Source organism: Pipistrellus kuhlii, unplaced genomic scaffold, assembly GCF_014108245.1.
Source record: "Pipistrellus kuhlii isolate mPipKuh1 unplaced genomic scaffold, mPipKuh1.p scaffold_m20_p_13, whole genome shotgun sequence".
NCBI lineage: Eukaryota > Metazoa > Chordata > Mammalia > Chiroptera > Vespertilionidae > Pipistrellus > Pipistrellus kuhlii.
This window is the reverse complement of record NW_023425438.1, coordinates 38,343,577-38,370,725: the sequence shown is the minus strand read 5'-3', so window position 1 is coordinate 38,370,725 and position 27,149 is coordinate 38,343,577. Positions and strand designations below refer to the sequence as shown.

At 38.9% G+C, this 27,149-nt stretch overlaps 1 protein-coding gene and 1 non-coding gene across 6 annotated transcripts in view; both read right to left on the bottom strand.

Annotated features, from left to right (window-relative positions):
- ALMS1 (ALMS1 centrosome and basal body associated protein) overlaps window positions 1–27,149 on the bottom strand; it is a 131,449-nt gene that overhangs the window by 23,132 nt on the left and 81,168 nt on the right. For all 5 annotated transcript variants that reach the window (XM_045580907.1, XM_045580904.1, XM_045580905.1 and 2 more), the window contains 4 exons: window positions 25,660–25,842; window positions 21,733–21,891; window positions 19,112–19,258; window positions 5,204–6,330 (listed from right to left, as the gene is read on the bottom strand). In XM_045580907.1, the coding sequence (XP_045436863.1) occupies window positions 5,204–6,330; window positions 19,112–19,258; window positions 21,733–21,891; window positions 25,660–25,842 (1,616 nt within the window). The remainder of the gene's footprint in view (window positions 1–5,203; window positions 6,331–19,111; window positions 19,259–21,732; window positions 21,892–25,659; window positions 25,843–27,149) is intronic.
- On the bottom strand, window positions 14,395–14,546 carry LOC118717873. Its single transcript, XR_004987633.1, has one exon. It is a non-coding gene; the product is annotated as a small nucleolar RNA SNORA81 (small nucleolar RNA).

Genomic DNA, 27,149 nt, shown 5'->3' with positions numbered 1-27,149 from the left:
CCCCACACCCTGGCCAGCCCAGGCCTCCACTTAAGGCTAGTTTCAATTGTAGAAGATAAATAAACCCCAGATTCCAGGGCCTCTGCTTGGGTCACCAGGGGGCATGGCCAGCCTGCAAACCACTACAGGCCCCTCTCTCAGGCTACCTCACGCCCCAAGGGAACCCCACCCTGATCTGGGATACCCTTCAGGGCAAACCAGCTGGCCCCCACCCATGAACAAGGCCTCTATTCTATCTAATAAAAGAATAATATGCAGATTGACCATCACTCCAACACACAAGATGGCTGCCCCCATGTGGACACAAGATGGCCTCCACAAGATGGCCAGCAGGGGAGGGCAGTTGGGAGGGACCAGGCCTGCAAGGGAGGGCAGTTGGGGGCAAACAGGCTGGCAGGCAAAAGTGGTTAGGGGCAATCAGAAAAGCAGGCAGGTGAGCAGTTGGGAGCCAGCAATCCTGGATTGTGATAGGGATGTCTGACTGCCCAGTGGGTTAGGGCCTAAATGGCCAGTCAGACATCCTTCCAGGAGTCCCAGATTGGAGAGGCTGCAGGCTGGGCTGAGAGACACTCTGTCCCTCACCCCAGCCTTATACACTGAAAATCCTAAAGAATGCACAAGAAGCCCTAGCCAGTTTTGTTCAGTGGTTAGACTCGTTAGAGCATCAGTCCATGGACTGAAGGGTCATGGGTTTGATTTTGGTCAAGGGCACATACCTCAGTTGGCAAGTTCAATCTCTGACCTGGTCGGGGTGTGTGTAGGAGGCAACCAGATAATGTGTCTCTCTCACAACGATGTTTCTCTTTGTTTCTCCCTCTCCCTTCCACTCTAAGAATCAATGGGAAAAAAAACCCTTGGATGAGGATTAACAACAACAAAAATCTGCAAGAAAACTGTTAGAATTAATAAACAGTCAGGCTGTGTGATACAAGATCAACATGCAAAAATCAGCTGAGTATATATACACTAATAATGCAAAAATGAAGAAAACATTTACACTTTAAATCACATCAAAAAGAAAAAATAATAAATATATGGCATACCAAAGAGCCACAAATAGCCAAAACAGTCTTGAAAAATAAGTTTGGAGGTCTTACACTTTCTAATATCAAAATTTCAAAAGATAGAGTAAACCCAAACAGTGTGTACTGGCATACTATAGACAGACACATAGACCAATGGAATAGAACAGAGAGCCCAGAAATAAACCCTTACATATACAATCAAATGACTTTTGACAAGGGTGCCAAGACCATTCAACAGGGAAAAGACTGTCTTTTTTCAACAAATAGTGTTAGGACAATGAAAAAATAAAGTTTAAAGCCTTACCTTAACACTGTATACAAAAATTACTTACTGTGCTCATGGATTGGTAGACTTAATATTGTTAAGATGGCAATAAATCCCAAAGCCAACACAGATTTAATACATTAATATAAAAATCCTAAATGATTGCCGAAACCAGTTTGGCTCAGTGGATAGAGTGTCAGCCTGTGGACTGAAGGGTCCCAGGTTCAATTCCTGTCAAGGGCATGTACTTTGGTTGTGGGCACATCCCCAGTAGGAGGCGTGTAGGAGGCAGCTGATCAATGACTCTCATCAATGTTTCTAACTCTCTCTTTCTCCCTTCCTCTCTGTAAAAAATCAGTAAATAAAAAAAATAAATAAAAAAAACTGGAGGGAAAAAAATCCTAATGATCTTTTCAGCAAAAATTGAAAAGTTGATCTTTTTTTTTTTTTTTTAAATATATATATTTTATTGATTTTTAACAGAGAGGAAGGGAGAGAGATAGAGAGCTAGAAATGTCGATGAGAGAGAAACATCGGCCAGCTGCCTCTTGCACACCCCCTACCGGGGATGTGCTCGCAACCAATGTACATGCCCTTGACCAGAATCGAACCTGGGACCCTTCAGTCCGCAGACCGACGCTCTATCACTGAGCCAAACCAGCTTCGGCTGAAAAGTTGATCTTAATATTCACATGGAGATACAAGGGATTTAAATAGCCAAAACAGTGTTGGAAAAGAACGAAGTTGGAGGAGTCACCTTCTCAGTTCTTTCCACAAAGCTAGAGTAATCAAAATGGTGCAGTAATGGCATACAAATAGAAATACAGATAAAAAGAATAAACTGAAAGCCTAGAAATAAATCCTCAATTATATGGTCAATTGAGTTTTGATAATGAAACCAGACCAGGGGAAAAAAAGTTTTTTCAATAACTGGTGCTGAGACAATTGAATATCCATGTGGAAAAGAATGAAGTTTTGACTCTTCATATTATATACAAAAATTAACTCAATATATATCCAAGATGCAAATGAAAGAGCTAAAAGTATAAAAAACTTAAAATAAAAGAACAAATCTTTATGACTTTGGACTTAACAATGGTTTCTTAGATATGAAACCAAAAGCACAAGCAACAAAAGATAGGGATACTGTGCTATTCATCAAACTGTAAACTGTGTGGCCTAGCCAACATGGCTCAGTGGTGGGCCACTGACCTATGAAGCAGAGTTCACGCTTTGATTCCTGCTCAGGGCACATGCCGGGGTGCGGGCTTCATCCCTAGTAGAGGTGTGCAGGAGGAAGCCAATCAATGATTCTCTCTTCCTCTCCCTTCCTCTCTGAACTGTGTGTGTGTGTGTGTGTGTGTGTGTGTGTGTGTGTGTGTATATGTATATATATATATATATAAAATATAAAAAAACAAAAAACCCACATTGTGAATGTACTTAGTGCCACTAAACTGTGCACTTTAAAATCATTAAAATGATAAACTTTATTTTTTAAAATATAATTTTATTGATTTCAGAGAGGGAGAAGAAGAGATAGAAACATTAATGATGAGAGAGAATTACTGATCAACTGCCTCCTGGGCGTCCCTACTGGGGATTGAGCCCGCAATTGGACGTGTTCTTGACCAGAATCAAACCCTCAACTCCGCTAGGGCAAAATTATAAACTTTATGTTATGTTTATGTTTTTTACCACACAAAAATCCCTCCTTAGGCCGAAACCGGTTTGGCTCAATGGATAGAGCGTCGGCTTGGGGACTGAAGGGTCCCGGGTTCGATTCCGGTCAAAGGCATGTACCTTGGTTGCGGGCATATCCCCAGTAGGGGGTGTGCAAGAGGCGGCTGGTCAATGACTCTCTCTCATCGATGTTTCTAACTCTCTATCTCTCTCCCTTCCTCTCTGTACAAAATTAATAAAAATAAAAAATAATAAATAATAAAAAATCCCTCCTTAGATCCTTTTCCCTTATCTCTTCTATGGAACAAAAAGCCTTAAACTGTGCCATTTCCAATTTTTTTTATTTTATTTAAAATAATTCATTTTGTACTATTTATGTATGTAATCACTATCATTTAATACTTACCAAACCTCAATTATAATATTTACGGTAAACTGTCTGGACATCTTGTGCCTTCGTCTAGACTAGCAAACTCTAAATTAATTATGCAGTCTTAAAGAAAAAAAAGCACACATGTATTTTAATCTTTACCCAGGGGTATTTTTAAAAACTGATTTGAGATAGAGCATCAATTTGTCTTCCCATCACTCACATTTCTTCATTTATTTTTAAAAGTCATGTTGTAGCTTACCTCTCTCTGGATTCCATAATTTTCTTTCTCTATATTTCCTTTAAAAAATCTTATTTTTTACTTTGTGTGTGTGTGAGAGAGAAACATTGATGTATGAGAGGAACACAATAGGTTGCCTTCCTTAAGTGCCCTAACTGGAGAACTAATTGGCAACTTAGGTATATGCCCTGATGGGAAATTGAACCCACAACCTTTTTGGTGTATGGGATGACACTCAACTAACTGGCCAGGCAATATTTTTTTAGCATAAATTACTAATATTTGCAGTGTGGGGCAAAATTAAATTTGTTTATACAGAAAATGAAATAATTAGAAAATAATAATACAGTAAACTTTCATGTACTCGTAACTGTAAAGCTACTTTTGCCTCACCCTGTATTTATAAATTATGTTATTACTGTACACATCTATGTATATAAAAGCTTAAGTGACCAAATGACCACCAGGAGGCAGACACTCAATGCAGGAGCTGTTCCCTGATCATCAGGGTGCTTCCACAGTCAACCTCCAGTGGCCAGCCAACTTCCCATGGTCCCTCCCTACCAGCCAGCCAGCTCTGATTGGCCCTGGTTGCCGGCAGGCCAAGGGACTCCACCTGTGCACGAATTCATGCACTGGGCCTCTAGTATAATATAAACATATATAAAATGTAAATTTTAAAAGTTTGAGAAAAAATTAATCTTTTCTTTCTATACTACAAATAACCATTTTGCAAGCATCACTTCTCTGGGCACACTAAATTTTATTCTTGGGTTAAAGTACATGTTGACCCTTTTCTGGATGTCTTTGCTGAACAATAGAGTAAGGTCATATTAGCCTTTTAGGCATTATTACTGAAACTACTGTAAGGATGCTGCTGAGGACTCTATTACACTGTGGTTCCTTCTTTATAAGGACAGATAAGTCAATTTCTTTTAGGTTTTAGTACCAGAAGTATGTAGTGCTTTTGAAAATTCAGTTTTTATATTAGACTTGTGATTGATCACAAAATTCTAGCAATACTAACTGGTAGAAAACAAAGCAAAACTTGTGACTCCTAACCATATCTACAAGGTACATTTTATCTCTTTCTAGCATTAACTTGTCTTCCCCTAACTCACAAATCTTCATTTATTTATAAAAGTCATGTTGTAGCTCACCCCTCTCTGGCTTCCATAATTTTCTTCCATTCGAATTCTTTAATTCCTTTTAAAAAATCATTGTGTTTGTGTGTGTGTTTAAAAGCAACTCAAAATGTCTTGAATGATAGGGAGAAGTAAATCAACAAAAAACAAATTAAAAAACCTAAGCAATATTGTTCAGAATGGAGGTCATTCTATACTAAAAGCTCACCGGTGCCAGGGATATACTTTGTAGATTCTGAAGCTGTTAGCAGCAAACCCCTTCTTCCAAAGGATAATTTGTAAATAAGTGTTGATGAAAAGAATGACAACTCACAATAGCACTGTACTACACTTTCTCACACTCTTTTCCAGTTGGTAAGGAATATTATAGTGAGGAAAGGGCAAATGGCTTTTTTCCACCTGTACGCAAAGCTTAACTAAAAAGTCCATGAAAAAAGGCAGTCACATTGCCAGATGCAATTTGTAGCCATGTACCTGGATGTGTTTCCTTCTGGTGTGTTCAGAAGTCATTTGGGGATAACTCAATGCTTTCTTCTTGTTCTTGCTCCGCTTCTCAGTGTATCTCCTCTGATGGTCGGTGATGCTGCTGTATAACTTAACTCTCCTGGGTGACAAACAAACTCTTTCATGGCCAAAAGCCTGGATCAATCGGGCAGTGTCAATGGTGGAAAGAGAGCTGCTCCTTTCATGCAAAGTCACTTCTTTATCTGTTTGGGTCAATATATCTGATTCCACAGGAGAAGTTGTGGTGGAAAGGATGTTGGTGGGAGTATCTGTGAGCAGCTCACTCTCCTCTGAGGGTCTAGAATCTGAAGAAGTATTGTTTATGTAACAAAAATTTGGCTGTTTTCTCAGAATATATTTATCAAATTTAACCTGTTCAATTTTAATCTGATTGGACTTTCCAGCTTGATGAGTAGAAAGAACCTTGTTTTTAAGATCTCCTATGTTTTTATGGCATTTCTCTGAACTTTTATACCGCTTCTTTTTCTGAAGCTTGTTTCTCTGTTGCTGTCTACCATTCCATTCCTTAGTATCTCGCTGCCCTCTGCTATCATCCTGTGTACTTTCTGAGGGCCAAAGAGAATGTGTGATAGGATTCTGGAGAAGTTTAGCCAAACGATCAAGTCGCTCCACCAAGGATAGTTCTTTTCCAACTCTGCACTCGAGAGATTTCTGTTGCTTCTGTCGTTCCTGATACTTGTTCCAGAGTTCATTCAAACTTGTAATGTGCTGAGTCGTGGGCTCTGGAGAGACCTTACGATTCTTTTTTTGATCATTAATCTGTTTGTCACATTTTGTATAATCTCCAGTCTGACTTTTAGTAGGATGTTTCATTTCTTTGTTTCCCAAGTTTACATTGATACGGAGGCTCTCTATTCTAGTACATTCTGTCTTTTCCTTATTTTGAGGAAAACAAATATGGTGTTTGTCTGGATGATGCTGGAAGAAATCTTTCCAAGAATGCCCCATGAAAACACTTCTCCCTAAGGAGTCATGGCAAATATCTTTATCATTTGGTAGGTGCACAGGATGATGAAAGTAAAACTTGGCTGACCTGAACACAGAATGGGTAGTATTTTCAAATTCTGAACTGGACTCTGAAAAGGAGAAAAAAAAGATTTTGAAGGACTTTCAAAATATTTTCATTGCCTTTTGAAATAGTATTCACACTTAATTCTTTAGAAACAGAAGAAAAAGGAAAGAACAGTTTATATAGTTTCAGAAAATTCACTGCCTGAACAAAGGATTTATACCTTGTGCTTAGTGGCTAGATCAGCATGGTAAACATTTAAGAGACGCAGGGTCAGCCAAAACCGGTTTGGCTCAATGGATAGAACGTCGGCCTGCGGACTGAAAGATCCCAGGTTCGATTCCAGTCAAGGGCATATCCCCAGTAGGGGTGTGCAAGAGGCAGCTGAACGATGATTCTCCCTCATCGGTGTTTCTAACTCTCTATCCCTCTCTCTTCCTCTTTGTAAAAAATCAATAAAATATATTAAAAAAAAGAAAAAAAAAAGAAAAAGAAAAAAAAAAAGAGACACGCAGGGTCAGACAAACTGGCTGGGTGAAAGGAGCTTTAGTCCTTGGGACTATAACAGCAGCTGCTTTGTACTAACTGCTTGCTCTGCGTGGGGTATTAGTATAGTGCTCTCTATTTTTCCCCTTTTTATTCAATCATGTTGATAAAATTGAGAGATATGTCTTACTAATCCCTCTTCAGCTAAGAAACCTGAGAATAAATGAGACAAGCAATAATTTAAAAAATGAGACAAGCAATAATCGTTACGCTGAAAGGCATATGCATCAGTCTGTAGTGAGCTTCTTTCTGGGCCACCAGTTCTTTAGAGACCCAATTTCAATGTCAAACAGTTCCTATGTGTACATGTCAGCAATGATATTTCAGTTCTGGACGGTGGTCAAATTGTGGTAATGCAGGTCCAACCCTCTCTGGTTTGGTCCTGGGAAGAAAAACTCTTTACATGGTCTAGAGCCTCTTGAAATTTCTTTCTATGAGCCATCTTCACATTTTTTCCTCCAATTTTGTTTACTATGGTAAAATATACCTAATACAAACTTTACCAACCTCCAGATTCACTTTTTGACAGTCATTCTATGTCAAAATGTGCTTTTTTAGATGTAATAATATCTAACAATCATAACCCACAAATGTAAATAGTAATATAGGAACCATATATTTTTGGTGTTCCAAGTTATAGGTAGAAACAAAGAAATATTCATGCATTTAACAAAGTAAAACTTGCAACCACAGGATCCTTTTCACCAACACCATAGATTACTGACAACTAAGGTTTTTATTAAATACTCATAATTCCTAAGGCAATTTCCCTAGAACACAGCACATGCTTTTATGTCTAAGTATAAAAAGACAATCTGCCCTGGCTAGGTAGCTAAGTTGGTCAGAGCATCATCCCAATATACCAAGGTTGTGGGTTGATCCCTGTTCAGGGCACATAGAAGAATCAACCAATGAGTGCATAAATAAGTGAGACAACAGCCCTAGCTGGTTTGGTTCAGTGGACAGAATATCAGCCTGTCCAGGTTCGATTCTGGTCAAGGGCACATGCCCGGGTTGTGGGCTCCATCCCCAGTGTGGGGCCTGCAGGAGGCAGTCGATCAATGATTCTCTCTCATCAATTATTTTTCTATCTCTTTCTCTCTCCCTTCCTCTCTGAAGTTAATGAAAAAATTTTTTTTAAAGAACAACAAAAAAATGAGGCAAGTCAATGTTTCTCTATCTCTCTCCTTTCCTCTCTCTAAAATTAATTTTTTAAAAATAGCCGAGTAGGAGGGGAAAATAGGAGATATCTGTAATATTATCAATAATGAAAAAATATATATTAAAAAAAAAAAAAAGGAAATCCTGACAACACATGCTCAATGTAATGGACCTTGAAGACATTGTGCTGAGAGAAATAAGCCAGACACAAAAGAATAACATTGCATGATTCCACTTATATGAAGTAGATAGAAGAGGCAAATTCACTGGAACAGAGACTAGAATGGCTAGGGGCCAGAAGGAAGGGGGTAGGGGAAGTTAGTGTTTGATGGGGATAGAATTTCAGTTTGAGAAGATGAAGTAATTCTGGAGATGGATGGAGGTGATGGTTGTACAACTATGCTACTGTACTTAATGTCACTGAACTGTACACTACAAAATAGTTAAACCTGTAAATTTTACCAAAATTAAAAAAAAAAAAAAAAAAAAGTAACAAGTTAAAAAAAAAAAAAAGAAAAGAAATAACCCAGCCAGTATGGCTTGGTGGTTGAATGTTGACCTATGAACCAGAAGTTACGATTCCATTCCCGGTCGGGGTATTTGATAAGACACAATATCCATTTATGATCAAACCCTCAATAAAACGAGTTCAGAAAGAAAAGTACCTTAACATAATGAATACCACATATCACAAACCCTCAGCCAATATCACACTCAATGGTGAAAAACGGAAAGCTTTCCTTTAAAATCAGGAACAAGAAAAGAATGCCCACACTTTATTCAACACAGTTCTGGAAGTACTATTCAGAGCAATCAAGCAAGAGAATAAACTTAAAAGGATAGAAATAATAACAAAATATGCTCCCCTATCAAAATAACAAAATATGCTCCGTAACAGAAATCAATTAGAAATCAATAGCAGAATAAAATTTGGAAAACTCAAATATGTGGAAATTAAATAAAACATTCCTAAATAACCTATGAGTTAAAGAAGAAATCAAAAGAGAAACCAGAAAATACGTTGTAATAAATGGCAATAAACTCATTAGAAGCACCTAAAGCTAAAAGGTAAATTTATAGTTGAACATGCCTGTATCAAGAAAGAAGAAACCTAAACTTTATCTTAAGACACTAGGAAAAGAATAAATTAAAACTAAAGCAAACAGAAGGAAAGCAATCATAAAAATTAAGGTGGAAATTCATGAAGTTGTGAATTTTAAAAAGAAAAATAATAGAAAACAAAGGCTGGTTCTCTTTAAAATTTAAAAAAAAAATAAAAATCAACAAACTTTTAGTTAGACTGACCAAGAAAAAAATGAGAAGACTTATATCCAAAATGAAAGAGAGACCATTATTACCAATAAATAAGCCTTATTTATTTACTGCAATAAAAAGGATTATAAAGGAATACTATGAACTAAATTAGATAATTTAGATATAATGAACACATCCCATTCCTAGAAAGCCACAAACCAATGAAATTGACTCAAGAAGTAGACACAATCTGATAAGACCTAAAGCAAGTGAAGAATTTGAATTAGTAATAACATTACCTACAAAGAAAAGTCCAGGCGCAGATGGTTTTACACCTGAATTCTACTAAACATTTAAAGAATATTAATTTTTTAAATTCATTTTATGAGGCCAGTGCTACCCTGATAATAAAACCAAACAAAGACAACACCAGAAAACCACAAGTCAACAGCTCTTACAAATATAAACACAAAAATCATCATCAAAATATTAGCAAATGAAATCCAGCAACATATAAAAAGAAATATACAGCATGACTACGTGGGATTTACCCCATGAATGCAAGTTTGGCTTAACACAATATGATATACACATGATGTATTATAGAATTGTACTTCTGAAACCTATATGATTTTATTAACCAGTCACCCCAAAACATTCAAATTAAAGATAAAAAAAAAATCCCACTCATTTGATAATCTGAGACATAGAAAAAGCATCTGACAAAATCTAATCCCTTTCTTTGATAAGAACACTCAACAAACTAGGAATAGAGGTAACTTCCTCAATCTGATAAAGGGCTTCCATGAAAAACACACACTAAAATCATACTCACTTATGAAAGACAGAATGTCTGCTTCCTAGACAAGAATATATAAAAATATATGCTTTTGCCACTTCTATTTAACATTGTACTTGAGGTAGGCAGGCGGGAGGAGAAGAAGGCATGTGGATTACAAAGAAAGAAGTAAAACTATATTCACAGATATTAAGATCTTGTATCTAGAAAATTCTAAGAATACATGAAAAATCTATTAGAACTAATAAAGAGTTCAGCATGATTGCAGGATAAAAATATTTTAACAGTTAACTGCATTATCATACATTGCAGTTAAACTAAAAACAAAATAAAACCACCATTTAATTCAAAATAGCATAAAAATAAAATATTTAGGAATAGATATAACAAAAGAAGCGTAAAACTTCCACTTTGAAAACTACAAAACACTGTGAAAAAAAATTAAAGAAGATCTAAATCACATGTCAAACACAAGGCCCGCGGGCCAAATCCGTCCCGCCAGGCCTTGCAATGTGGCCCGCACCGCGCTGTCATCACTGCACTCCGCTGCGTTTCCATCACAATGACAGTTTATGACTGTTCAGTAAACCATTCGGCCCGCAATTTAGGCTGGATTTTAGATTTTGGCCCCTTCTCTGATTGAGTTCGACACCCCTAATCTAAATGAATGAAAAACATCCCATGTTCATGGAATGGAAGATAATATTGTTAAGAAGGCAATATCCCCTCATTGATCATAGATTCAACACAATCCCTATCAGAACCTAGCTGGTTTCTTTGTAGTAATTGCCAAGCTGATTCCGAAATTCATGTTCAAGTGTAAAAGATCCATAATAGCACCATAAAAAAGACAAAGATGAAGGATTCACACTTTCAATGTCAAAGCTTACTACTACAAAGCAACAGTCAGCAAAGATAGACATGTAGAGCAAAAGAATAGAATTAAGAGGAAATAATAAACCAATTCATCTATGGTCAACTGATTTTCAATAAGGATGCCAAGCCCATTCAACGAGAAAGGAGCAGTCCTTTTAAACTGGTGCTGGGACAACTGGATATCCACATGGAAAATAATGAAGTCGTACCTTTATCTCACACCATATATACAAAACATTAACAAAAGTAGATTAAAGAGCTAAATGTAAAACTAAAACTAGAAAATATTAGGAAAAAACAAAGAAGTAAATCTTCATTACTTTGAATTTGGAAAAGGACTCGTAGATAAGACACCAAAAGCACAAGCAACAAAAGAAAAAGTAAATTAGATTTCATCAAAGTTAAAAATCTTTACTCTTTAAAGGACCTCGTGTCTTTTTTAAGTGTACAAACACTTACAAATATCTATTAAATCAACCTCATTATTTGCATTATTCCCAGATGATTTTTTTATTTTTTTTAATTAAAAAAATATATATATTTTATTGATTTTTTACAGAGAGGAAGAGAGAGGGATAGTTAGAAACATTGATGAGAGAGACTCATCGATCAGCTGCCTCCTGCACCACCCCTACTGGGGATGTACTCGCAACCAAGATACATGCCTTTGACTGGAATCAAACCTGTAACCTTTCAGTCTGCAGACCGACGTTCTATCCATTGAGCCAAACCGCTTTCGGCCCAGATGATTTTTTAAACTTTGCTTTTTAAAAATTTCAGCCCGGCCGGCATGGCTCACTGATTGAGCATCAACCTCTGAACCAAGAGTTCAGGTTCGATTCCCTGTTGGGACACATACCTGGTTGTGGGCTTAATCCCCAGTAAGAGGCATAAAGAAAGTAGCTGATTTAATCATTCTCTCTTATCATTTATGTTTTTATCTCTCTCTCTTTCCCTTCCTCTCCCTTGCTCTCTGAAATCAATAAAATATTTAATAAAAATAATTTCATTTCAACGATCTAGTATGAGATAAGTATGTATGTTCAAACTCCTTACTACTATTCTGTCTTGTCCATTTCTTCTTGAAGGTCCTCCAGGTTTTAGGACAGTTTGTGGACAGTTTTGCATTTTCTCCCTCGCATCTTTTGCCTAACAATATTATAAGAGTTATTTTCTTATTTAAAAAAATATTTTTATTGATTTCAGAGAGGAAGGGAGAGAGGGATAGAAACATCAATGATGAGAGAGAATCATTGATTGGCTGCCTCCTGCTGGGGATCGAGCCTACAACCTGGGCATGTGCCTTGACTGGAATCAAACCTGGGACCCTTCAGTCCCCAGGCTGAGCCAAACTCACTAGGGCCATAAGAGTTATTTTCATATAATTCTACAATTTCATTTTTTTTTATAAGGCAACATAAACTTCCTTACTGATGATACTCCCAGTTTTGTTTTATATATTTTATGCTATTTCCTATTTAAAGATTTATGTTATAACCTCATTGTGGATTGCAAACTAGTATAGAAACATCCCTCCTTAATTCCTGTAACACTTTTAGTATAATCTCACCTATATTATGTCCATATTTTTCATAACTCTACTTTTCCTTTTCAACTCTTCTGAGTTATTTTATTTTCAGCTATATAGCATGGGCTTATTTTCTTTTCTTTTGTGACTGTCTTATTTCACTTAACACAATGTCACTGATGTTCATCTATGCTGTAGCGTGTGACAGGATTTCCTTCCTTTTTAAGGCTGTATAAAATTTTTTTTAGTACACTTTCTGTTTAAAGAAAACCTCAGATATTTTTTTATTATTAAATTTATTGGGCTGGCATTGGTCAACATGTTCAGGTTTCATATCTATATATTGCACCATGTTAGCACTTTCTTTAATTTATTCACCTGTTGATGGACATTTGGATTTTCTTATCTTGCTTAATGTGGATAATGCTGAGCTGAACATAGGTGTGCAGATATCTGTAAGATCTGCTTTGATGATTTTTTAAAGATATATACCTAGAAGTGAGATATCTAGATTATATGCCAATTCTATTTTCATTTTTTAAAATATATTTTATTCATTTCTTACAGAGAGGAAGGAGAGGGATAGAGAGACAGAAACATCCACGAGAGAGAAACATCGATCAGCTGCCTCCTGCACCTCCCCCACCGGGGATGTGCCCACAACCCAGGAACATGCCCTTGACCGGAATTGAACCTGGGACCCTTGAGTCTGCAGGCCGACACTCTATCCACTGAGCCATAGCGGTTTTGGCATCAATTCTATTTTTAATTTTTTTGAGGAACCTCCATACTATTTTCCACAATGGCTATACCCTTCTATATTCTACCAACAGTACACAACAATTTCTCTCTCTCTGCATGCTTGCCTATAATTGTTATTTTCTGTTCTGATAGTGGCCACCCTAATGGGTGTGAAGTGGTATCTCATTTTAATTGGTATTTCTCTAATTAGTGATATTGAGCATTTCTTTATGTATTTATTAGTCATTCATATGTCTTCTGGGAGAACTATTTAAATCCTTTGCGCCCTTTTAAAAACTGGTTTTCTCTGCCGAAACCTGTTTGGCTCAGTGGATAGAGCGTCGGCCTTCAGACTGAAAGGTCCCAGGTTTGATTACGGTCAGGGACATGTGCCTTGGTTGCGAGCGCATCCCTAGTAGGGGGTGTGCAGGAGGCAGCTGATCGATGTTTCTCTTTCATCAATGTTTCTGACTCTCTATCCCTCTCTCTTCCTCTCTGGAAAAAAAACCAATAAAATATATTTAAAAAACAAAATAAAAACAAAACAAAAAACAAAACTGGTTTTCTCTGTTGTTGAATTACAGAAGTTCCACATATGATCTATCATAATTTACAAATATTTCCTTCCATTTCATAGGCTGCCTTTTTACTGTTGATTGTGTCTTTTTTTTAATATTAAAATATTTTATTTTAATTGAATTACTTAAACATTAATGCCAAACTTATTTCATGTTTCATATATTTCTACTACATAATAAAATAGTTCAGTTGATTTCTAGTGAAGCTTATGGAAATAAATTCATTTTATAGTCAAATTAAAAATTACAGTTTGTGTTGTTTTTCTCAATTACAATAACAAATGCTCTAAACTTTACTATTTTGTTTAAAATATATGATTTAAGATATCTTTACTACACTTGACTGTTTTTTTTAAATAAATCTTTATTTTTCAGATTATTACAAATGTGATCCTCTTTCCCCCCTCAATTGCTCCCCTTCACCAGGTTCCCACCCCACCCTCTGTCCTTTCCCCATCCCCCATTATCCTCATCCATAGGTGCATAGTTTTTGTTCAGTCTCTTCCCGCACCCCCACTCCCCTTTTCCGAGAATCGTCAGTCCACTCCCCTTTGATGCAGTTTTTAATTTGGTGTAAGTATAATTTGTTTTTTGCTGTTTTTTTTTGTTTTGTTTTGTTTTGTTTTGTTTTTTTGTTTGTTTTTTTTTACACATTGCACCAAATTTTAAGACAAAGGACACTGGCCATTAAGAAAGTGGTCCACTTCAGTCTTTTATCATCTAGTGCAGTTACTTTTCTTCTTGTGTGCATATTTTTTTGCTTTTGTTGCCTGTGCTTTTGTGGTCATATCCAAGAAATCACTGCCATATCAAGGCCATGGAGTTTTTCCCCTATGCTTTCTGCTAACAGTTTTGTAACTTTAGCTTTGAAGTTTAGAAATTTGATTCATTTTGAATTAGTTTTCATATGTAGTAAAAGATAAGTATTCAATTTTGTTCTTTTGCATATGGATATCAGTTTTCCAATACCATTTGCTGAAGAGAATGTTTCTTCCCCACTACAGTCTTGGCACCTTTGTGAAAATCATTTATCTTATACATTTGTGATGTGAGCAGCTACACCTGAACTGTTTTTGAAATGTAATATGGATAGGAGGATCCAAGATGGCTGCTCGGGTAGACATCTAACCGCAGCAGCACACAACAATTTCAATGGAATACAACTAAAATGTAGAGTGGACATTGCCCAGAGCTACAGGTAGTCGACTGACTGAAAATTCTACAAGAAGGAAAGAGAAAACCAGAAGGAAAATCAGAGGAGCTGAAAAAAAGCCTAAGGTACGGAGACATGCGGCGTGCCCACACACACGCGGGCACTGAGAGGTCACAGCCGGAGAGGAGAGGGCTGGGTGCTGCCTGGCGTTCCCTAGCAGGAAGGAAATAAAACCCACAGCCTGGGCTGAACCCCCGAACCGGCAGCGCTGAGCCCCAGTTATGGGCCAGACCCTGGGGACCCAGGCTCCGGCAGGGGGAGACGGGGCTGTGAGGCGGAATCCCAGGGGAGCAGTGAAAAGCAAGGCCCCCGGAGTCATGTGCACATTGCGCGCAGAGGACTGAATGTTGACTCTGATGCTGGATTACCCTAGCCGGAAGAAAGCAAGCCTCCGGCGGCGCTGAGCCTCAGTCCGGACTGCTCTGAACCCCAGTCTGGACTGCTCTGAACCCCAGTCCTAGGCCAATCCCTGGTGACCCAAGCTCAAGCAGAGGGAAACGGGACTGTGAGGTGGAGTCCTGGGAGAGCGGCAAAAGGCCGAACCCCCGGAGTCGCGCACATTGCTTGCAAGGGAAGGAATGTTGACTCTGATGTGGGATAGCCCTGGAGGGAAGGAAACAGAAGCCCCGACCGTGTTGGGCCCTAGTTTTGACTGCTCTGAACCCCAGTCCGAGGCCAGACCCTGGGGACCCAGGCTCAGGCAGGGGGAGCTGGGGCTGTGAGGTGAAATCTTGCGGGAGCTGCGAAAAGCGGAGCTCCCGGAGTCGCGCACACTGCGCGCAGAGGACAGTCTGTTGACTCTGATCCTAGACTCCTCTAGTGGGAAGAAGAAAAAAAGCTCCAGACTGGAGGAACGCGACGAGGAGCAGGAGCCCCTGCCGGACACCGGCCAGCCGGGCACCAGCAAGGAGCCGGGCGACGGGGCCCCCAGGGGGGGCGTGCCCCTGAGCCTTCGACCGCTGAGCGCGGGCAACAGAGCCAAGGCCGGGGGCTGCTTCCTGGGAGGCGCCAACCCCGGCAACAGGCTGAAGCAGCACAGGAGCCCGCGGAGAACAAAGGGGTGCCACAGGCCAACCTGCTGAGCTCCCAGGACAAGGAGGAAGAAACCAAAGAAGTTCTCAATGTGAAGAAATCAAGTGAGAGCAAAAGATAGTAAAATTACTTAAGAAAGAATACAAAGAAGATCTTGAAAAAATCAAAGACTAAGTCAGAACTCAACTCACCAGCCAACATTGCAACATAAAGACGTTTTTTTAAAAAAAAAAAAAAAGGACAGAATGTTGGAACAGCGGCGGCCAGGCCTAGAGTGGCCAGGCACAAGGCAGTGGCAGCCGGGCCCGGAGCAGCAACGGCCAGGCCCCAGAGCAGCAGCAGCCAGAACCAGAGCATCAACAGCCAGCACTGGAGCAGCCAGACCTGGGGCAGTGGCAGCCAGGCCTGAGGCGGAGGAGGCCAAGCCCAGGATGGCCAGTCCAGAAACACCCAGACCCGGAGTGGACGGGCCTGGAGAAGCCGGGCCCAGAGCAGCCGGGTTGGGAGCAGCCAGGCCCAGAACAGCAGTAGCCAAGCCCGGAGGATCCAGGCCCAGAGTGGCCAGGCTCGGAGCGGCCGGGCCCGGAGCAGCCGGGCCCAGAGCAGCCAGGTCGGGTGCGGCCAGGCCCGGAGCAGCAGCTGCCAGGCTGGGAGCGGCCAGGCCCGGAGCAGGCGGGTCTGGTGTGGCCAGGCCCGGAGCAGCGGCTGCCAGGCTGGGAGCAGCCAGGCCCAGAGCAGCCGGGTCGGGTGCGGCCAGGCCCGAAGCAGCGGCTGCCAGGCTGGGAGCGGCCAGGCCCAGAGCAGCCGGGTCGGGTGCGGCCAGGCCTGAAGCAGCGGCTGCCAGGCTGGGAGCGGCCAGGCCCGGAGCAGCGGCTGCCAGGCTGGGAGCGGCCGGACCCGGAGCAGCCGGGTCAGGTGCGGCCAGGCCCGGAGCAGCAGCAGCCAAGTCCAGAGCAACTAGGTCGGGAGCGGCAGTGACCAGACCAGGAACAGCTGGTTGTGGAACGAACCAGAGCAACAGAGGCCAGTCCCGGAGCAGCCAGGCCCGGAACAGCTGGCTCCTCGCCTGACCCCGCCCCAAGGCTGCCTCTCAGACATGGCTGGAAACTTTTGCGGGAACTTGAGGGTCTGCTGAGTCAAGTGATGAAGGCTTAGATCTGGATATGTTGAGTTAGTATAGCGCTGGGGTGTTGATCTGTGAGTGCCTTGGGTGGGGCCTCGATGAGGCTTGTTGACCTATTTGGAAATGTCTTTTGTGTGAAGTGTATCACAGGGCATGTGGAGGTATTATTGATATGAGAAAATGCTAAGTAACTGATTTACTATCTGAAAAGGGATTTACTATCGGGGAAAGGGAGGGAGGAAGAGACTGAACATAAACTGCACCTATGGATGAGGACATTGGGGGATGCGGAGGGGGCAGAGGGTGGGGTGGGAACCTGGTGGAGGGGGGAAGAAATGAGGAAACTTTGTAATAATATGAACAATAAAGATTGATTTTAAAAAAAAAAAGAAAGAAATGTAATATGGATAGATTATAGCTCATCGACTCTTTTTTTTCCTTATCTGGGTACTGTTCTATCTTCTTCTAAGAGGTAAAACTTGACAGCCAGGTAGTCCTCTATGCCTTTCTTTTGTTAGACTCAAAAGAGGGCCATGAGTCTTTATTGTAATTTTTGGCTTTTTACTGTAATTTTTAGAAGTTTGTACTGGGGTTTATCTGTCTTTGTTACAATCTTCTGGAATACCTTTAGGTTTTTCCCAGTGTCAGTACTAACATATGATACAGGTTAATACTATACTAGAGGCCTGGTGCACAAAATTCATGCGTGTGTGTGTGTGTGTGTGTCCCCATCAGCCCAGCCTGCACCCTCTCCAATCTGGGATCCCTCTCACAATCCAGGACTGCTGGCTCCCAACTGCTCGCCTGCCTGCCTTCCTGCTTGCCCCTAACCACTTCTGCCTGCCAGCGTAATCACCCCCTAACCACTCCGCTGCCAGCCTAATTGATGCCTAACTGCTCCCCTGCCAGATTGTTTGCCCCTAACTGCCCTCCACTGCAGGCCTGGTCACTCTTAACCGCCCTTCTTTGGAGGCCTGGTAGCCCCCAACTTCCCTCCTCTGCTGGCTTGGTCACCCCTAACTGCCCTCCCCTGCAGGCTTGCTCACCCCCAACTGCCCTTCCTTGCAGGCCTATTCCCTCCCAAATGCCCTCCCTGGCTGCCATCTTGTGTCCACATGGGGACAGCCATCTTGTGCGTTGGAGTGATGGTCAATCTGCATATTACTCTTTTATTAGATAGGAGAGAGGTCTGGTGCATGGGTGGGGCCAGTTGGTTTGCCCTGAAGGATGTCCCAGATCAGGGTGGGGGTTCCTTTGGGGTGTGGGGCGGCCTGGGTGTGGGGCCTGTGGTGGTTTTCAGGACAGCTACACCCCCCGGGGAACCCAACTGGAGGCCCTGGTATCTGGAGTTTATTTATCTTCTACAATTGAAACTTTGTATCCTGGAGCAGAGCCAAGCTTTCTGATTGCTCATGGCAGCAGCCATTTCTGTTGGGATTTATGTATCTTTCATACTTGAAACTTTGTAGCCTTAAGTGGAGGCCTGGGACAGCCAGGGTGTGTGGAAAGTTTGGCTTCCCCCATTGCCAGGGGCAACCCTAGCCTCCTGCTCTTTCCAGCTCCATTGCTGCCATTTATGTTTGGATTTATCATTGAAACTGTGTAGCATTGAGTGGAGGCCTAGGCCAGCAAGGGTAGGCAGAAACCTTGGCTTCCACCATTGCCAGGGAAACCCAAGCCTCCCTCCTGTTCTCTGTGGCTGTAGCATCTTGGTTAGGTTTATTTTTGCTCCTGATTGGATGGTGGGCGTGGCTTGTGTGTGTAGCAGAGTGGTGGATAATTTGCATATTACTATTTTTTTTTACTAGACAGGATATACATTTATATATATATATTATCAGAGACAAAGTAGCTCTGAAATAATTTACAAAAGAAAAATAACAAAAAAGAAAAGAAAAAATGAATGTTTAAATCATGAGGCTATAATCTTATCAAGATAAAAGAAAATAGACATAGCATCTCCCTTTACCCACACACATACATCCCAATCCCATTACCTTCAATATCTATCTGCAAGGATTCCTTATCTTCTGACCAGGCTTCCTTAGGAAATGTCCTCTTACTGGTTTTAGTTTCTGACAGGCATTCAATCTTTGTGTCTTGTAGTTTAGCTGCAAGCTCTGCAGCAACAGCATCAATGGAATCTAAGAGAGGGTAATTAACACCCTAAGTACTTGAACATCTGAAATAATGAAATCATTTAACACCACAGAGAAAGAAAAGATAATAAGCACAAATGTCATGTAACCCTACCCGTAGTCCTCCTCCTCCCACCCCCCCCCAAAAAAACACACCCCAAAACCACTTTATATATATCTCTCAGGAAAAAGCACCTCGTAAGCCCTACTATGTAAAAGCTATGACAGTAATGATGGGTTTATGACATGAAATTTCAGGAAAGCTTTCTGTATTTTTTGTTGTACAACAGCGCATTAAATAAGACCTGCTCCTTGTGGTTTGATACAACAGTAAAGAAAAAACTCTAGATCAGGTATATTTCTCAAAGTAGAAAAGTATAGATGAACAATCATTTTAAGTTCTTGGGTTTACTCCAAGTTTATGTTATTTATAGAGCCAATTTTGATATTTCATATAATCCTAGAAATACACTTACATCATGTACATTTTATATAGAGTACCATATAATTTTTTAAGTCTTAAGTTAGACCCTTTTAAACTTGTCTAATATTCCTATTTCTGTTTTTCTTGGTATTATTTTATAGAAATTTACCTACCTTATTGGTCTTTTAAAATCAGCTCTATTTTTTTTTAATCAATGAGAAAATGTAAGTGCTAACTAATATGTTCGTAAATGCATTTAAAAAATCACCAATACAACTAAGAAAACAGTCAACAGTTAATGGTTACATGTCTTTACAACAGGTTGACAAGAAATCCATTTGCTATTTCTAAGTATAAGTATTTTTCAACAAAGAAATCAGAAAGACAATAGATTATTAAAACATAACATAATGAACACCAATATGTCTACCAAAGCTTAAAAAAATAAAACATTGTAAAATGATTATAATGATCCTGTGTATAAAGCCTCAATGATGCCATTCTTTCTTTTTAATAGCAATATTTATACTGAATTTAGAGTATCAATCTTAAGAATTTTTTTTTTTTACTATATTGTATGAATTAATCAACAGTGTAAGGATTGTTTTGCGTATCTTTAAACTTTATATAAATAGTATAATACTCTATGTCCTTTAAACAACATGCCTTTTTCACTTAATATTATGACTTGGGGATTTATGCACATTAATATATATGGCTCTGATTCTTTATTGTCTCTTCAGTACACCTGCTTTTTTGATGTTGAAACTTTTAAGTCAATCTTGAATTTTCTTATATTTTCTTTCTTTACCTTTGTTTTAAGTTCTGTTTTCTAAGAGATTTTCTCATTTTTATATTCTAACACTTCCACTGAGACTTTTATTTCTGGTATAGTTTATAAGCTCACTTAGCTATTATATGTAGGTCACTATTTCTTTAGGCAGACATGCTCCCTTTTCTTTGTAAGCCCTTAAGGTAAAAAGTTCTAAGGTTGAACTTTTCCCATGGTGAAATGACTACATAGGATTAAACCAGAAGGACTTTTCCTTAGGATGCAAAGTTTAAAAGCAGACCAACAATATTATCATCAGACCCCTAGAATAGGTGGGATGTTTTGGAGGCTCCCTAGGTAATAGAGCCAAACTTTATTTCCAACACATCATCTTTACCAAATGCAGCCTGAGTGGATGACAACTGGCAAGTACTTTGTGCAGATGTCTGAAAAAATTCCCTTAATTCTATCACTTTCTCTGCTAAATTTTCCATATCCTCCCATCCTCAGCTCTTTATCAGTAGGATCACAGAGTTATCTGTCTACCAAATTACCACTAGTTTGAATCATTTGACAGGTAAACTCATCAGACAATTTAATCAAGATTTTCTATGGATTCTAGTCTCTAAAACATACTCAATTGGATATTATTTCATTTCAAAAGTTACAACATATTTTATTTTGCATAGTAAAAATAAAGTTTACAGCCCAGCTGGTGTGGCTCGGTTGTTTACACAGAGCAGTGATCGGCAAACTCATTAGTTAACAGAGCCAACTATCAACAGTATAACAATTGAAATTTCTTTTGAGAGCCAAAAACCGACTTCCGTGCATGGGCCACGAAGTTTTAATGGCACTGCATGTGTGCGCCCGCACGTGGCATTTTGTGGAAGAGCCACACTCAAGGGGCCAAAGAGCTGCATGTGGCTTGCAAGCCAAGGTTTTGCCCACCACTGATATAGAGTATCTTAAACTTAATTTTTACTATAAATCAGTTGGGGGCATGCAGGAGACAGCCAATCAATGATTCTCATCATTGATGTTTCTCTCCCTCTCCCTTCCTTTCTGAAATAAAAATATATTTAAAAAAAAACTTTACAGGTTTCAAAAATCTGTGAAGCATTTTAAAATATTTTACCTTTTTCTACATACCCAATAAGATAGCTAAGGAAAAAAGTTTATATAACAAAGCAGAACAAGATAAAGACTGAACAATATTCTCCTTTAGGATGAACAGGGAGTAAAAGAAAGAAGCCATAAAATATACAAAGCCCATTCAGTTACCTGCATTATCTTTCTGAATGCCTTTTTTCCCCTTTAATGAGGATGCCCTCTTACTATAGATCCCCTCTTTATGTTTAATATTAACAGGGGATTCCAAGTCATCATCTCTTGTGCCTAGGACCTGAGCTGGGAAATCTGGAGCAATGGCATCATTGGATCCTAAGAAAAATAGAACAGTAGTACAATCAACACAAATATAGCCATTAAGTTGAAGAAAGACAAAAATTTACCTCTTAAACCACTGGTGGGGGGGGGGGGGGGGGAGAAGCACTACAATGGGAGTGTAGTACAGTAATCAGAAGATGTCAAACAGAAGATGTCAGACCTGTAAACTAAACTGTAACTATACAAGGTGGAAAAGCAAATGGCTAAAGAAAAGACAACTTAAAGTAGACCAATAGTTCAGAAAGAAGACAATGTCCAGCTCAGGAAGGTTTTCAGAGGAAGGTGAAATTAGACTGTATCTTAGAAAATAAGTAGGCTGTTTGAAAATCACAGAGGAAGGAATAAAGACATTTTAGGCAGAGGTTATAGCATTAGTAGACAAGGAGGCAGGAGAGTAGGTAAGAAGCAGACACATTTGTACTCAGCCTGGGTTAGAAAATACATTAAAGAGAGTGATGGGAAATATTTAAAAATAATTGTTTGAAACAAAATTGAGCAGAGCATGAAATCCCAAGCTAAAAATCCCTAACTTTTTTGTATAAAATATAACATCAAGATTTCTTAAATAAAGGAAAATATAATTAGCTACATTTTAGGAAGATTAACCTGACAATACAAGGGACAAAACATTGAAAGGAACCTCTTATGTAATAAAAAACACAAAATCTGAAACTAATTAAAAATGTTTAATGTTCCTATATCTCTTGATACGTGAAGCTTATCTATGCCAAATATAAGTGGTGAAAGAATTATCTCTGGACATACAGGAGTTTGTAGTAACTTTAGAATTGTCTTCTACAAAAATGTGTTTTCTTTCTAATCTGGAATTCTATACTTCATGCATTTTACGAGCACTTGAAATGTAAATGCAATAAATGCTGGGTAAGTATCAGTATCATCAGTACAATACAAATATTAATAAGCCATGAAGAATTTTTCAAGACAGATTGCAAGGATCCTATTAAGCCTTATTAGCCACAGAACTGATTATATTCGGATCTTCTCAGTTTCTGTGGCATCACTTTCCCAGGTTTGCTCCCTACCTCTCTGAGAAAGTGCTAGTATCTTTTCTCCTACTAAATCTCTTATTGTCAGAGTTCCTCAAAGGGTCAGAACTGAACTTTCTTTAAATCCTGGGTGAAATCACAGATTATCAATATATTGGACAACTATTTATATGCTGACTAGTAGCCCTGCACACAAATCCGTGCACCAATAGCTCTGCTGCCCTCCTGTAGCTTTTTGACGCCCGCTTAGAGTTTGCTGCCCCACCCTCCTGCAGACCCGTGATGTGGTCATTATGCAGTTGGTTGTTATGCCTCAAGGCGTAATGGATAATTAGCATATTCCTCTCTTATTATATAGGAATATAGAATGGCAAACATATACACACACACACACACACACACACACATATATATAACTGAGACCTTTCTTCTGAGCTTCAGATTCTAGCATTCAGGACAAAGCTAGTCCTTATAGTATTTTTTTGGAATCAGAACAATTCCTTCCTTAATAAAAAAAATAAAAAAAATATATATGTCATTGTATATTATGGTATAATACAAACAACTATACATGGGGGTCACTCTCCTCACAACTACTTCTAGATAAACGATAAACAGAGCATATATATTGCCTGCAGCACACAACTGCACACTCAGCACTACCATCTTTCATTCCTGAACTCTTCATTTTGATGCATCTCTTCAGCTGGGTAAATCTCCAAGTGAATTTTTCAAGATGAGATGGAGGTAGAATATATTTTGTACTTCCTGTATATTCGTGAAAATGTCTTTTCATTGCCATTCTGCTTAATGAATATGCATTTGGGTTCATATATTCCTGAATTATATAATTATATAATACATATTTTGCTCCATTTATCTGTTACATTTTAGCATTGTAAATATGATATGACTAAATTCTGTTCACTTAATTATACAACCTTTTATTAAAAAATAACTATGTATGTTTACATAATTTTTTTCTTTTCCAATTCAAAATCTTTTCCTAGTATGTATATCAGTCTCTTTCTAATCACTTTGACTGTATCTGTTTAACTTTCAATCTGCATACTGTGTTCCCTTTTTCAGGAGAGGTAAATATTCCTCTATTAAGTCTTTGATATTACTTTTGTTCACACTGTTCTGCTTACTTCTTCAATTATAGATATAATTCTTGGTTTGATTTATTTAGCTGTGATTCTTATGTCTCTAGTTTTCTTTTTCATCATCTTTATTTTATTCTCTCTGTATTTTTAGAAAAATTTTCAAGTTTGTCCTCATCAACAATTCAATTTCCTTCACATTAATTTTATTTTTCATTGCCTGCAAAATGTATTCTAAATCTACTACTAAACCTTTACATTTTCAGGTAGTCTTTTCTTCATTTGTTCATTTCTTCTCTCCATTTTTTTCAATTGAGAATTCACATAACATTTAAATCCTATATAATAAAAGAGGTAATATGCAAATTGACCATCACTCCAACACACAAGATGGCAGCCCCCATGTGGACACAAAATAGCTGCCACAAGATGGCCAGCAGGGGAGGGCAGTTGGGGCAACCAAGCCTGCAGGGAAGGGCAGTTGGGGCAACCAGGCTGGCAAGGAAAGGAAGTTAGGGGTGACTGGGCCAGCAGGAGAGGGCAGTTGGGGGCAATCAGGCCTACAAAGGAAAACACTTAGGGGTGACCAAGCCTGCAGGGGAAGGTAGTTGGGGGCAACCATGCCGACAGAGGAGGGCAGTTAGGGGCAATTGGGCAAGCAGGGGAGCAGTTAAGTGTTGATCAGGCTGGCAGGCATAAGTGGTTAAGGGCAATCAGGTAGGCAAGTAGTTGGGAACCAGCAGTCCTAGATTGTGAAAAGAATGTCTGACTGTCCAGGCACTCGAACATCCCTCAAGGGGTCCCAGATTGGAAAGGGTGCAGGCTGGGCTGAGGGACAACCCTTTACCCTGTGCACAAATTTCGTGCACTGGGCCTCTAATAAGTATACAATTCAGTTCACAACCAAAGCTACTAATTACAGAACATTTTTGTCATCCCAAAAGAAACCCTGTACACATCAGCAAATAATTCCCATTTCCCCCTCTCCCACAACTCCTGGTAACCAGTAATCTACCTTCTGTTTATATAAACTTTCTCATTCTACATATTTCATATAATGGAATTAAAAAATACATGACTTTTTGAACTGGTTTGGAATATTTCTTGTGGTTTTTCTTTTTCTTTTTGTATTTACGACTCTGTTGCTAGGTGGTGCATGTACACTTATAACTTTCATCTTCTTGCTTATGGATTGACTCTATTATCATTATAAAGTGATCTTGTCTCTAATAATTTTTGTTTTAAAGTCTTTTACTGTTTATGATGGTACTAGTTTTAATAAGTAAATTTCTAACATCTACCATTGAGCTTTCATGTCATTCCAGAATTAACTAGCCAGTGCACAAATAAAATTTCAAAAAAATAAAATTTTATTTTATTTTCTTAATCCTCACCCGAGGATATTTTTCCATTTATTTTTAAAGAGAATGGAAGGGAGAGGGAGAGACAAAGAGAAACATCAATGTGAGAGAGACACATCAATTGGTTGCCTCCTGTATGCACCCCATCCAGGGCCGGAAAACCTGCAACCAACGTATGTGCCCTTGACCAGAACTGAACCTGGGACCCTTCAGTCTGGGGCTGCACTTTATCCATTGGGCCAATCCAGTTAGGGAGCAAAAAATAAAATGTTAAATAATTCTGAATAATACCTGAGTGTGAGCTCTCAATGGTGGTGTCTGATTTGGAATCCTGAGATGAAAGAATTTGACCTAATTGTGGAGCAAAGGTCCTCTTCAATTTGGATTCCACAGCTGGAAGACTGTGACTTATTTGTGGAACATAGTACATATTCGTACTACCAGAAGGCTTATATGGCAACAGTGAAGGCTGAGCTAAGGAGATAAAGATCACAACAATTAATAAGAAAATATTTATTAATTCAATGAACAAATACTGAGTGCCTTCAAGTGCCAGACAGTGTTCAAGATTCTTGGGATATATCAGTGAACTACAAAGAAAAGTACCTCAGCCTTAAGAGGAGGAAGATATGTAGAAAGTAAGCAGCATATTAAATAAATAAATAATCTAATATTTTAATAAATTATAAGTGACATGAAGGAAATAATTAGAAAATAATTAGGGAGATTAGAGCAGGATGCCTGCCTAATAAAGTCTCAGATTGTTTAGAAATACTTATATCACTCCAACAGGCAAAAGCAAAAAAATCAAAACAAAGCCCTCCAAAAACAAAAATAAAACCTAAAACAAAAACACCACACACTCACTTCCCCAGAAACCAAGCCCATTTTATACAGGGAAGAATTTAAACAACAGAAAAATAAGCTGTAGCCTCCACTTCTACATGGTCATTGCTGTAATCATTTATTGCTAGAATATTGACTTATTAATTTTCTTCTTCTTGTACATAAAGTTTGAAAGTGATAGTTAAATTTACTACTTACAAGATTGCAGAAAATGGATAACAATTATTGGGCAGAATTACAGTGGACCCAGACCAAGAATGGTTATGATATGGAGAATTCTTAGAAAGATAAGTGGCTTTTTAAATTTTTCATCAAACTTATGTTTGGATGCAACAGTGTTAAGGTTACTTTGTACTGCCTGCCAATGGGGGAAGAAGTGACTACACAGCAAATAATGTTTGCTTTTGGGAAAGAAAAGACTGAAAGGGGTTAAAAAAAAAGTTCCACTAAAAATTTAAAATTTTAAAAATAGAACCAAATATAAGCATACAATAAATTATTCCTAATTTATTAATTCAGATTAGTGGGCAGATAGTCATGTGTTGAGCATAAAGTATAAATTCTATGTACTTTAAAATGTTTTCATGTAAAAGAAATAAAAAATTTTACTTTTAAATTCACAATTTCAAAAATTTTTAAATCAAATAATAATACTTTAAAGTAGTTTTTTCTCCCAGGTATTTGTATGCAAAGGTAAAACCAGAAATTGTGGCCGCTACATATAGACTGATGCACTTGATGTGAGTGAAGATTTAAAGCACACTTTCACAGTTGGGTTTCCCCTCTTGTGCTTCTACCACCACCTGAGAACAACATACTGTGGATAGCTATTGTCCCATTAACCTGAGTTTCAGAACAAGGCAAGAGAAAAGGACGAAACTATTTCTGCTGCCTGCAGCCACATCCCAACTGACAACACAAACCAGTGAGCGAGA